Here is a 14391-nt window from a genome sequence, read left to right as displayed (position 1 = left end):
CACATAAATGCTGACTTTTTCATGTAGGCTACATAGAGACGCACCAATTATTGGTCATGGAAAAATCATGAAGTTCCATCTGTTAAGATGTGTATGAACCCTTAACAGTGAACAACCAGAGGTCTCTATGTCATAGCGTAATTTGTGAATTTCTGTGAAACGACTTGAAAAAAGACATTTCCTCCACCTCAAGCACTGTCGAGCCATGTGGCACGCTCGACTCGCTGACTGACACCAGATAACGTTAGCAATCTAGACCGTGCTAGCTGGAAAGGTGATTTGATCGGAAACTTGGTTTGATGGTAAATGAATGACATTCTCAAAACGTTGTTGCATTAGTGTGATTTGTATTCCGTTCACTAGTCCCAGTCAACGATAGCATACCAGAAAGAACGAAAATGAATGTCACATGTTGATATGCAGCCAGAAAGTAATACAAATATTTTATGATGCATGCTGACGCTAGCTAATTCACTAATACAGTATTTAGCTAGATTACTAGCGTTATGCCGACTTTTCTCACCTGTTTTGAATCGGAGGGCCTCATCATCTGCTGAGCCGAATTCTTTCAGAAGGGACAAGAACAGGATACCAAAGGCGTTCTGGATTCCGAACACCGCTCCATTGCACCACATGGCAGCCAGCATAACCACCCACCCCCATCCTCCTTCTGGGTGCTCGAACTCAGGCTCCTCCGCAGTGACGGGGACGTGCTCTTGAATGGTTCCTTTGCTACCCACGTTCTCATTCTCCTCAGCTTCGTCCGGGCGCTCAAATGACTTTATTGATGTCTCTTCCGCAGGTTCCGCAGCAACCATTTCTTTAGTTGTCTCAGACTCATTGTCTGTCATGTTGGTACCTTCTGTCATTTCTTCGCACGACTATGCAGATTTTTAACACTGTCAAATATGATGACAGCAACAATGTGACTATGCCGCTAACTAGTCTAAATGATGTACTCTCAAGCTGCAGTCAAACTCAACTGAAGAGATTCAGATGATGGTATGCCGCAAAATGTCTATCTACAAATATGAAGACTTTGCATCTTCTTTCAGCAAATTGTTATCGAGAAGTTGCATATATTCAGAAGCAGTAGCCGTAATGAACAGTTCTATCAACCGCCGCACTGTCTTTATTGCGTGTCAAACGCCAGTGTTGCAATATTGTATAAATAGATACCTCAGAGGGGCGGGGCGTGCGTACATTACCCCGGGATTTTGTCGCTGATAGGATTTACCGCGGTACTTTTCAAGTATGACGTAAGAACATTGAAGAAATACTGTAGTGTTTGAAAAAGTGAAGGTTTTTTTTCTCCAAGAAAGATAAGATCCAGAACACGTTTATTTTTCTCTCTTATCCAGAGGTTCCTCTTGCAAGGAAAAAGTAAACATAGGAGTCTATAATTGGTACTGTAATGAGTAAGGGGTAATCAACTAGGGGCTATGCGTTCTATGGAAAATAATGAACTACGTGGAAGGTGTGTTCCCAACGTTTTCTAAATTATCTGCGTGATAGGCCTGTACATTGTTAAAAACTAAATCAATAACTTTTAAATATGACTTAATTTAAATAAGGCTTAATTTGACAATTTTTGCTTTCAATTTCAGTATAACACCAGAGCCCAGAGTTTTCAAATGAATAAAGTCCAACAGCTACCTCTTGTGTACAAAGTACAGTAAACTATCCACAGAAACATCCAGCGATTTAATACCAATACTTCTGATTTCATATCTGCCAGCAACCTTGTCATACCTGAAAGCTGACTGATATATACCAATTTATCTAACGTCAGGAGATTACAATTGTGATTTGTTCATATGAAGGTAAGTCTATATACCTAAGGGTTTTGTGGCAGCAGAGTGAAAAGTAGAATACTTACAGTCCTTCTCCACATGGTTTAATTGTCCCACCCTTATGAAGTTTTCCCTCTACTCTCACTAAACTCTCTACCACCTAGATAAGAGGAATACCTATGTGAGAATGCTGTTCATTGACTATAGCTCAGCGTTCAACGCCATAGTCCCTTCCAAGGTCGTCACCGAGCTTTGGACCCTAGGACTCATTCTGCAACTGGTTCCTGGACCTCCTGATGGTCCGACCCCAGGTAGTGAGGGTAGGCAACATCACCTCGGCCACGCTGACCCTCTATACGGGGGCATGCTTTGTACTTTGCTGTATTCCACGTTCACCCACGACTGCGTGGCCACGCACGACTGAAGTTTGCTGATGACACGATAGTGGTAGGCCTGATCACCGGGGACGATAAGACAGCCTATAGGAAGGAGGTCAGTGATCTGGCAGTGTGGTGCCAGGACAACCTCCCCTCAACGTCAGTAAGACCAAAGAGCTGATCGTGAACGACAGGAAACGGGGTGAGCCCACCCCCATCGATGTGGATTAAAATGATCCATACACATGCAAACAGTTGTAAGGGCGCAAAAGCACCCCTTCCCCATCAGGAGGCTGAAGATTTGGCATGTGTCCTCAAATCCTCAAAAAGTTATACAGCTGCACCATTGAGAGCATCTTGAATGTCTGCATCACTGCTTGGTATGGCAACAGCACCGCCATTGATCGCATGGCGCTACATGACTGAGGCCGAGCTTCCTGCCATCCAGGACCTCGCTATCAGGTGGTGTGTAAGGAAGGTAAAGACTCCAGCCACACAAGCCATAGACTCCTCTCTGCTTCCGCATGGCAAGGGGTACTAGAGAATCAAGTCTGACATCAACAGGCTCCTGAACAGAATATATACTCAAGCCATAAGACTGCTAAATAGCTAACAAAATGGCTACACAGACAATCTGCATTGACTCTTCCATTTTTGCACTGACTATGCACATGCTACACACTCACACAACATGCAGACACTTTCATACTGACTTAACACACAATCATATATCCTGATGCCCAGTCACCTTACCCCTATACATATCTACCCCTACCACTTCAGTATCTCTGCACATCGTAAATATGGTATTAGAACTGATCCTGTATATAGCTTACTTGTGTTCTTATTTCTTGTGTTTTTCTTCTACTTTTATAGTACTATCAATATTTATTACTGCATTGTTGGGAAAGAGCTTGCAAGACATTTCACTGTGCATGTGACAATTCAATTGTAAAACCTCTGAAAAGAACAGCACGAGACAGATGTACAAAATACATGTAATCATTGAAACAATTCTTCCGCATTGTACAAGTAAAGATTAAAATACAGAAAATATTTTTGAGTATTTTATTTTAGAACAATGACATCTTATTGAACTACGCATTTTTCTTCTTTTCTTATGCACATACATCTGACAGGCTTGCCTTTCACAACAAGCATTTCCAGATTAAGTAACATGAGCAACAGAATGAAGATGATTTGTACGTCATTAACAAGAGACATTGACAAACATACCTGCAGAAGGTAAACATGCATGTGGGGGTAATTCTTTCATAATTAATGACAATTCTGAAGACATCGGTCAACATCCACAGTTAGCGTGACGTGAGCTTGTGAAATGTCCATTAAAGCCTGGGAAGACTTCACTCCACTTCTACTTTGGCTGTTTTCGAGGACGTCTCTCCCTCTACAGCGGCTGCCGGGCCCCTCCTCTTCCTCAGACCCTTCATCTTACGTGTCTGGAGCTTGGCCAGATCCTGCTTCTGCATGTGCAACCTGCCAAACTTGGTACCAAAGGTATCGTGGGATATGTTCTTCTTCTTCTTGGGCTGTAAAGAATAGAATTGACAAAGAACATGAGGACTGATTGCCTTGATGTTTCATTTCACTACATAGATACTTCTAAATAATTTGGCCAATGGCACACAATAATACCATTGTGCAATTAAGATACTTTCAAAAAGAATAAACCTTACGTGACATTCAACATATATAGAATAACTATCTTCAAAGTAATGACTCGGGACGTCGGGTTTGATATGAAAGCTTCTTTTAGTAATAATACTTGATCACGTTACATTTAACAACTTTAGATTCTACAGAGCAATGCCAGCAAGCTGCTAGCGCAAAGGAGCCATCAATAATCACCTGTCAATTGCACTTAATTAACTAGTGTTCGCTTTCTACTTCCTGTCGCAAGGCATTCTGGAACTTGCAGTCAAAAGCGTAATTCAATACTAACCAATACAATTACATATGTAAATAACTGTAATGAAATATCTTTAGATACAGCTCAATGAATTAACTTAAACATTAACTCTGTAACACATTAAAGTTACAACAACATATGACTCTTGAAAGAGATTGAAAAAGATGACTGCAACTAGAGTTGTTCATACCTTCAGAGCCTTTGGCTGTCTGTGAGCTGTCTTGTAGAGGTCGTCTGATGCCAGGTGTGTTCTCCGCAAGACAAAGTCAAAAGACGGCCCAATCTCCTCCAGCTCAATCCTTGGTGTACGACATCCAGACTTCTTCAACAGAGATCTGGAGAACCCAAAGAGTTTTGACTAGTGATCATTTCAGGGGTGAAAGATGCAGATCATATGTAATTCAGCCATAATCTGCCATGAATAATAGGTGACATTGGTAGATGGTCTAGCTGCTAGCAGGCAGACATACCTGTAGCTGCGCATGTAGATTTTCCCCTCCAGAGCAGTGAAGTGCAGGACATGCTCCAGACCAGCTAGACGCACTGAAGGCACAACAGGACCCCTGAAGAAGTCTGTACGACAAGACAAAAACAAACAAAAAAAAAAATGGTCAGTAGCACCGCCAATTTTCCATACACACAAAAAGCTTATTTCTCTCTAATTTGGTGCACAATGTTTTTATACATCCCTGTTAGTGAGTATTTCTCCTTTGCTGAGATATTCCATCCATCTGAGAGGTGTGACATTTCAAAAAGGCCACTAAAATGTGCAGTTTTGTCACACAACACAATGCCACAGATGTATAAAGTTTAGGGAGCGTGCAATTGGCATGCTGACTGCAGGAATGTCCAACAGAGCTGTTGCCAGATAATTTAATGTTAATGTCTCTACCATAAACCGCCTATATCTTTTTTATAGAATTTGGAGGGGATAATGAATTTATTTCAATTGACTGATTTCCCTCTGAACTGTAACTCAGTAAAATATTAGAAATTCTTGCATGTTGCGTTTATATTTTTGTTCAGTATAGTTAGAGGAATTTTTTTCTAACTGAAGGGGTAGGACTGAAATAACCCCACGACATCCGATTAACACCAAATTCAAATGTTTAGCTTAGACTAAACTGTACCTGTAAGAAGGCTCTTTAGGCGTTTGTGGTCATCATCATGGTCAAAAGCCTCCCCTGCAAACACCAGCATCGGTTTGGTCCCCTCAGGACATTTGCTGTTCTGCAATGCATTGGAAAAAGAACAGAAAATTACAGGAGGAAGATTATGATATAACAGGTAACACTAACTTCAATTGTTTGCAGTCCAGAGTGTATTGGCATGTTTTTATCAGTAAAACAAAAATTAAAAAAATTCAAAGAACAGGGAAACAGTGTGCCTGAAATAGTGTTAAGATCTCTCTTTTGACAAACATATCAAGACTGTTTCAAGGACAGCTTTTTTCCATCTACGTAACATCACAACAATCAAACTTTGTCAAAAAAAATGAATCCATGCTTTTGTCACTTCTAGGTTAGACTACTGCAATGCTCTACTTACCGGCTACCCGGATAAAGCAATAAATAAACTTCAGTTAGTGCTAAACACTCCTGCTAGAATCTTCACTTGATCATATTACTCCAGCCTCTACACTGGCTTCCTGTTAAGGCAAGGGCTGATTTCAAGGTTTTACTGCTAACCTACAAAGAAATACATGGACTTGAGCCTACCTATTTTTCCGATTTGGTCCTGCCGTACATACCTACACGTACGCTACGGTCACAAGACGCAGGCTTCCTTATTGTCCCTAGAATTTCTAAGCAAAGAGCTGGAGGCAGGGCTTTCTCCTATAGAGCTCAATTTTTACGGAATGGTATGCCTATCCATGTGAGAGACGCAGGCTCGGTCTCAACCTTTAAGTCTTTACTTTAGACTTATCTCTTCAGTAGGGCATATGATGGAGTGTAGTCTGGCCCAGGAGTGTGAAGGTGAACGGGAAAGCACTGGAGCAACGAACCGCCCTTGCAGTCTCTGGCTGTCCGGTTCCCCGCTCTCCACTGGGATTCTCTGCCTCAAACCCTATTACAGGGGCCAAGTCACTGGCTTACTGGTGCTCTTCCATGCCATCCCGAGGAGGGGTGCGTCACTTGAGTAGGTTGAGTCACTGACGTGATCTTTCTGTCCGGGTTGTGGGGGAGATCTTCCTGGGCTATACTCAGCCTTGTCTCAGGACGGTAAGTTGGTGGTTGAATATATCCCTCTAGTGGAGTGGGGGCTGTGCTTAGGAAAGTGGGTGGTGTTATATCCTGCCTGTTTGGCCCTGTCCGGGGGTATCGTTGGACGGGGCCAGTGTCTCCCGACCCCTCCTGTCTCAGTCTCCAGTATTTATGCTGCAATAGTTTGTGTCGGGGGGCTAGGGCCAGTCTGTTATATCTGGAGTATTTCTCCTGTCTTATCCGGTGTCCTGTGTGAATTTAAGTATGCTCTCACTAATTCTCTCTTTCTCTCGGAGGACCATGCCTCAGGACTACTTGGCCTTATGACTCCTTGCTGTCCCCAGTCCACCTGGTCATGCTGCTGCTCCAGCTTCAACTGTTCTGCCTGCGGCTATGAAACCCCGACCTGTTCACCGGACGTGCTACCTGTCCCAGACCTGCTGTTTTCAACTCTCTAGAGACAGCAGGAGTGGTAGAGATACTCTCAATGATCGGCTATGAGCAAACCAACTGACATTTACTCCTGAGGTGCTGACCTGTTGCACCCTCTACAACTACTGTGATTATTATTATTTGACCCTGCTGGTCATGAACATTTGAACATCTTGGCCATGTTCTGTTATAATCTCCACCCGGCACAGCCAGAAGAGGACTGGCCACCCCTCAAAGCCTGGTTCCTCTCTAGGTAACTTCCTAGGTTCTAGCTTTTCTAGGGAGTTTTTCCTAGCCACCGTGCTTCTACACCTGCATTGCTTGCTGTTTGGGGTTTTAGGCTGGGTTTCTGTACAGCACTTTGACATCAGCTGATGTAAGAAGGGCTTTATAAATACATTTGATTGATTGAGAGGAAATTGTTCATTTGTAGTTGTTCATTCAGACCACTGAAAGACCAAGGAGGTGTATTCGTTTGGCTTTTTGTAGCAGTCTGAGTGTACAAACATTTGGTGACGACACTTAAAGAACTAAGATTCGTAGAGATTAAGAACTTACAGAACATCAGGAGGTGCTGAAGGCACTCTGCTTAAAAAAAGGGGGGGGAATAATCTTATTGACAAATCCAGAACTCACATAAGTGGTATCATGCAGCAATGAGAAACAACGCAACTACAAATGACTATAGGAACTGCAGAAACATCACCTTGATCTGACTCAAGGAGTTATACTTTTCAATGCCCAGCTCAATCATATCCAGCACGTGGAAATCAAACAGACGACCTGTAATCAGCAAAAAGGAAAGGAGAAAAACAAGGTCAAACCCTTATCTGCTGTGAAAAGTACTAGACATCTCGTCTAGTCTCCCACTGATATAATACAGAAATGTTTACCAAATATGAGATTGTTTGGCCTTTTCTTGTTGTGTGAGCCAAACAAAAACAGCGAGCTATCCGTTTTCTTCGAGAAGAATTCCTGTAGACAGAAAATATTAGTGATCGGAAATGGCAGTGCAATGAATACATTGTGTTTTAATGTGATGCTAACTAGTACACTACTGCAGTGTTTTGTTATCCTGGACCTGTGGACCTAAAGAGGAGCAAATGTTTGTGTTTTCCCTAGCACTACACGCCCGATTCAACAATAATTCCAGTGTTGTGCTAGGGCTACAACAACAATGTCCCTTGAACCAGGACTACTACATTGAAACACTCACTATACTGTATATTTAGGAACTAGAGGAATCAAAAACAATTAGAATTCTCAGGTTAAACAAACCCGTTTTTAGAGGGTACTGAAGACATGTAATATCTCTGGTTAACTGACCAATGATGTAGAATCTTCAAATGGCCTGGTTATATTTTTCCTGGAAGGAAAGACAACACTTAGTTTACATGCAGGATAAAAACACAGATTTCTCAAGTACCAACAATAGTACCAACTATTTTTGTTTCGTTATTATTTCAGTATACTCAGTCCTTTATGCCCAAGTTGCTATAAATATCCAATGCTAATGGGGGGAAAATAAAACAAGACTAAATACAACAATTTCAGTATTACCACAATACTGGATTTGTTCAAATAATAACAGTTCTCATACTTGAGTAAAGGCCCAGTGCAGTCAAAAACATGATTTTACTGTGATAGATATACATACATATACAGTCAAAAGATTGGACACACCTACTCATTCAAGGGTTTTTCTTTATTTTTACCATATTCTACATTGTAGAATAATAATGAAAACATCAACACAATGAAATGACACATATGGAATCATGTAGTAACCAAAAAGGTCAAATTATATTTTAGATTCTTCAAAGTAGCCACCCTTTGCCTTGATGACAGCTTTGCACACTCTTGGCATTCTCTCAACCAGCTTCATGAGGAATGCTTTTTCAACAGTCTTGAAGGAGTTCCCACATATGCTGAGCACTTGTTGGCTGCTTTTTCTTCACTCAGTGGTCCAACTCATCCCAAACCATCTCAATTGGGTTGAGGTTGGGTGATTGTGGAGGCCAGGTCATCTGATGCAGTACTCAAGATCGGAGGAAAAACTTAACTGTCCTGCACAGAGCCCCGACCTCAACCCCATCGGGATGAACTGGATCACCAACTGCGAGCAAGGCCTAGTTGCCCAACATCAGTTCCTGAACTTACTAATGCTCATGGCTGAATGGAAGCATGTCCCTGCAGCAATGTTCCAACATCTAGTGAAAAGCCTTTCCAGAAGAGTGGAGGCTGTTATAGGGGGGGACCAACTCCATATTAATGCCCATGATTTTGGAATGAGATGTTCGACGAGCAGGTGTCCACATACTTTTGGTCATGTAGTGTACCACAGTTGCCAAAGAAAACAATATGAAAGCACACATTTACCGGTAGAATCGTATTTTTCGTTGATATTTTCATTTTAATAAGAAAATTCTGGTTGCTAGAGACCCAACCCAGTCGCTCGTTCTTTATGTTCTGTTGCCATGCTCAGTGGCAACATTCTTATCCCTTGCTTGCTGCTAGCTAGCCAACTTGCTACAGCTACGCTATCACTACCACTGTAGCCAGAATAACAGCATTTTCATTGCATAACCACATCACGCATAGGCTATATCCATATCAATAAATTTGACAAAACAAAATATTTATTAAGTCTTGGCTATAACATGTCCTGAGCGAAATAGCCAAGGGGTCTCAAATATCTATAACCAATTCTTATTGCCAGATCTGTTTTCCCTAGTCACTGCATGTGCTTCTTCAACACTTTTGTTTAAAATGTATTTAGAGGCTATATTTAAAGGCCTGTGAGCTAGGATCTCTTTTTATAGGGAGCCCTATAATAAAAACAATTATAAAACACAAAGAGTTGATAGCCTAAATTGCAATGCCTACAAGTTGAAGGCCTATTTTTTATTTTGATAGCATTAAATTAAAACATTGGATTATTAAAGTGATAGGCTAAAGAACTTGAGAATTTAGATAATTTTGATTACATATGGATTTCAATAAACAAATGAATAAGACTTCTATTCTCCTTGATTTGGTTCCTATTGCAACTCAGACAAATGACAGAATGGATGACATACTGACTGACTGAACTGAATGAAGGATGAATTAAATGTTCAAATATGTTGGAATGACGAGTTGCATGCATCATGCATGCTAGGATAAATTTGGATAAAATGACTATGACTGCATGCCTCCAGAAGGGCATCTTTCGGAGGCGTGCTTTTCCGAAGGCTGCTGTGGTGCTGCATGGAGATCACAAGCTCTTCAACTGGGCAGCAGCGTCGTGATGGAGGGAATAGCCTACACGGAGACTTTTATTGTAAAGTGTGGGAATATACTAATGCTACACTAAGCCTACCTCTCCCTTGTTCATTTATTAGTCTATATCTTCATGAACCGATTTATACAAATCATATCAAATCATTTTTTATTCATATTAAACCCTCCTACAGGATATGCTTTGGCAAGATTTTGAGTGATGAAATAAATATCAAACTATTCTATAAAAAAATATTGCAGTGGCAAAACCTCCTGTGGTCATACATAATTTATAGATTCACCAAGCATCTATTATTCCCGGAAGATACTACTGGTTATGATGAATTATTCCCGGAAGATACTACTGGTTATGATGAATTATTCCCGGAAGATACTACTGGTTATGATGAATTATTCCCGGAAGATACTACTGGTTATGATGAATTATTCCCGGAAGATACTACTGGTTATGATGAATTATTCCCGGAAGATACTACTGGTTATGATGAATTATTCCCGGAAGATACTACTGGTTATGATGAATTATTCCCGGAAGATACTACTGGTTATGATGAATTATTCCCGGAAGATACTACTGGTTATGATGAATTATTCCCGGAAGATACTACTGGTTATGATGAATTATTCCCGGAAGATACTACTGGTTATGATGAATTATTCCCGGAAGATACTACTGGTTATGATGAATTATTCCCGGAAGATACTACTGGTTATGATGAATTATTCCCGGAAGATACTACTGGTTATGATGAATTATTCCTGGAAGATACTACTGGTTATGATTACCGACAGAGCCCAGAGAATGGGATGGTGCAATATTGAACTCGTCATATTTTGAGGATGTCCACATCACCCAGGGATAAGCTCAGCAAAAAAAGAAACATCCCTTTTCAGGACCCTGTCTTTCAAAGATAATTCGTGAAATTCCAAATTACAATGAAGATCTGTGAAGTTAAGGGTTTAAACACTGTTTCCCATGCTTGTTCAATGAACTACACTGCTCAAAAAAATAAAGGGAACACTTAAACAACACAATGTAACTCCAAGTCAATCACACTTCTGTGAAATCAAACTGTCCACTTAGGAAGCAACACTGATTGACAATAAATTTCACATGCTGTTGTGCAAATGGAATAGACAAAAGGTGGAAATTATAGGCAATTAGCAAGACACCCCCCAAAACAGGAGTGATTCTGCAGGTGGTGACCACAGACCACTTCTCAGTTCCTATGCTTCCTGGCTGATGTTTTGGTCACTTTTGAATGCTGGCGGTGCTCTCACTCTAGTGGTAGCATGAGACGGAGTCTACAACCCACACAAGTGGCTCAGGTAGTGCAGTTCATCCAGGATGGCACATCAATGCGAACTGTGGCAAAAAGGTTTGCTGTGTCTGTCAGACACATGCACATTTGTGGCCTGCTGGAGGTCATTTTGCAGGGCTCTGGCAGTGCACCTCCTTGCACTAAGGCGGAGGTACCGGTCCTGCTGCTGGGTTGTTGCCCTCCTACGGCCTCCTCCACGTCTCCTGATGTACTGGCCTGTCTCCTGGTAGCGCCTGCATGCTCTGGACACTACGCTGACAGACACAGCAAACCTTTTTGCCACAGTTCGCATTGATGTGCCATCCTGGATGGACTGCACTACCTGAGCCACTTGTGTGGGTTGTAGACTCCGTCTCATGCTACCACTAGAGTGAGAGCACCGCCAGCATTCAAAAGTGACCAAAACATCAGCCAGGAAGCATAGGAACTGAGAAGTGGTCTGTGGTCACCACCTGCAGAATCACTCCTGTTTTGGGGGGTGTCTTGCTAATTGCCTATAATTTCCACCTTTTGTCTATTCCATTTGCACAACAGCATGTGAAATGTATTGTCAATCAGTGTTGCTTCCTAAGTGGACAGTTTGATTTCACAGAAGTGTGATTGACTTGGAGTTACATTGTGTTTTTTAAGTGTTCCCTTTATTTTTTTGAGCAGTGTATAAACAATTAATGAACATGCACCTGTGGAATTGTCGTTAAGACATTAACAGCTTACAGACGGTAGGCAATTAAGGTCACAGTTATGAAAACTTAGGACACTAAAGAGGCCTTTCTACTGCCTCTGAAAAACACCAAAAGAAAGATGCCCAGGGTCCCTGCTCATCTGCGTGAACGTGGATTAGGCATGCTGCAAGGAGGCATGAGGACTGCAGATGTGGCCAGGGCAATAAATTGCAATGTCCGTACTGTAAGGCGCTACAGAGAGACAGCTGATCATCCTCGCAGAGGCAGACCACATGTAAGAACACCTGCACAGGATTGGTACATCAGAACATCACACCTGCGGGACAGGTACAGGATGGCAACAACAACTGCCCGAGTTACACCAGGAACGCACAATCCCTCCATCAGTGCTCAGACTGTCCGCAATAGGCTAAGAGAGGCTGGACTGAGGGTGCAGTCCATAGGGAGGAGATGCACTGCAGTACTTAATGCAGCTGGTAGCAACAGATACTGACTGTTACTTTTGACCCCCCCCCCCCCCCATTTGTTCAGGGACACATTATTCAATTTCTGTAAGTCACATGTCTGTGGAACTTGTTCCGTTTATGTCTGTTTAATCTTATGTTAATACAAATTAAATGTAGTTTATGTCCATGCTGTGGAGATACAACACTGATGTTTCAATCCGCTAGGTGTAGGCATAATACATCTAGCCATCTAGACAAATACATTACATTAACTACCTAAAATGTGAAGTAAACTCAAATGAGGACTAAGAGAATGGAGACAACTTGAAAACATGCAGGATACCTATTTAGAATACCTATGTTAGACTGTAATCGTAACATGATGTTTGTATGTTCAGATTAAATGTTACGTTTGCGTTCATGTTTCACGCATGGCTTTTCTTTTCTCATCATCCTAAAGACACGTACGTTCAACATATGCGCAGGTATCTGGCTCCATAACGTCACCAGGTGGTAAATTAGTTAAGACCAATAACACAGCTCCAAACCTCTCCTCCATTAACAACTTGTTTTCAGTTTTCCCACTCACAGATAGTCCTAGCATAAGAGTCCTTTACTAATAAGCTATTTGTTTCTTTTTACCATTTTCATTTTAAACAATCACAGTAAGGTAGTTATTTGTTACCTATAACTTATTTGAGAGATACAAATGGCTGCACTGGTACTTTAAAAATCAATCACTTACTTTTTGTACAATACAGCACTTGGTTTCTTCAAGGCATACTGGAGAGAAAAAAAATATTCAGAGTTATCTAGCTATCTGGCACTCAAAACTTGACAATCTTCAATATTCTGGTAGGGGAGGAGGGTCGACAGTCAGAAAACGTACAATGTCCTTCAGTGCTTGAGTGACAGTCATACTGGTGTTGCCTCCTTTCATGATCATGGCATTCTTGACGTTCTCTCTAAGCTTGGGAGCTCTGTTGTCAAGAAACCGCTTAGCCCTCTTCGTCTTAGGTTTTCTGAGGAAACAGTCATTCAACAGGAAAACACTTCAGTTATAGACACCGTGACACTTGAGTAAAACAACACAGATGCTTTGCCATAGTATATTTCGGTGGATGGAAGATCTCAAACTAACACGGTTTAGAAGACTACAGTAGCTACTAGCTAGATAGTTAACTTCATGGCTAGCAAGTGACGTTAACTATACAATAATAAAATACGTGAGTTAGCAACAACAACAAAACACAACGTACATTACTCCTTCCTTTTGTTTCATTTTGGTGGCTTCACTCGTGTGCTTGATGGCGCTTGCTTTAAAATACTCCACGTGAATTCACAACACCGGAAAATGTCGCAGTTACATATACGTCACATCCGTTGTTATGTACAGTACATACACACGTCGTACTCTTATTTGGCCACATGAGAGCGGTAGAGAGCTATAAACCCCCTACATAACTCAAACTCCAGAACCCAGTATCAACCCCAAACTTTTGTGGTTTACCATTTTTTCCCCAAACTATTAATTTTTAAGTATATGTTAACTTGTGTATCTTTACAAAATATCACATTCATGTGTGATATGAAATAATACAGGACTTCTAATATTTCCGAGACCCGAAAGGGCAAATTCTATTAATTGAAAATGCAAAGAAGGGACAAGATAATAGCAAGGTAGGTGCACATCCCTAGCAGGCTTTATTTTCTTGCCACATAATCGAGTTGCTCTTGAATGGCCTGTCCTCATAATTCATCTATCGGCTGAAACATTTTGAAATAAATTTTGAAATACACTAAATGTGTTCCTTGGGCCCCCTGTCTTTTGAATAATTATTAATTTTTTCTAACCGACATATTAATGGTTGTGTAATGGATGATATAGTCCTGGGGTAATCAGTACTGTGGAAGGGTTGGTG

At 41.3% G+C, this 14391-nt stretch overlaps 2 protein-coding genes across 2 annotated transcripts in view; both read right to left on the bottom strand.

Moving 5' to 3' along the window:
• The window catches only part of LOC129817548 (monocarboxylate transporter 10-like), a 68613-nt gene extending 67462 nt beyond the window's left edge, over nucleotides 1-1151 (bottom strand). Inside the window, exon 1 of the mRNA XM_055872925.1 lies at nucleotides 524-1151. Coding sequence (XP_055728900.1) covers nucleotides 524-869 — 346 coding nt within the window. The 5' untranslated portion in view covers nucleotides 870-1151. The remainder of the gene's footprint in view (nucleotides 1-523) is intronic.
• Nucleotides 1152-3224: 2073 nt separating this feature from the next.
• On the bottom strand, nucleotides 3225-13838 carry LOC129817547 (ribosome production factor 2 homolog). Its single transcript, XM_055872924.1, has 10 exons — nucleotides 13729-13838; nucleotides 13359-13491; nucleotides 13215-13252; nucleotides 8063-8102; nucleotides 7630-7711; nucleotides 7443-7519; nucleotides 5231-5330; nucleotides 4571-4673; nucleotides 4291-4435; nucleotides 3225-3720 (listed from the first exon to the last, which is right to left on the bottom strand). The coding sequence occupies exons 1-10, from the start codon at nucleotides 13749-13751 to the stop codon at nucleotides 3535-3537; spliced, it is 927 nt and encodes a 308-aa protein (XP_055728899.1). The 5' UTR covers nucleotides 13752-13838; the 3' UTR covers nucleotides 3225-3534.
• Between the last annotated feature and the right edge of the window lie 553 nt (nucleotides 13839-14391).

The sequence above is a fragment of the Salvelinus fontinalis genome, chromosome 20 (assembly GCF_029448725.1).
Source record: "Salvelinus fontinalis isolate EN_2023a chromosome 20, ASM2944872v1, whole genome shotgun sequence".
In the NCBI taxonomy this organism is placed as follows: Eukaryota; Metazoa; Chordata; class Actinopteri; order Salmoniformes; family Salmonidae; genus Salvelinus; species Salvelinus fontinalis.
This window is presented reverse-complemented; position numbering and strand designations above follow the sequence as displayed.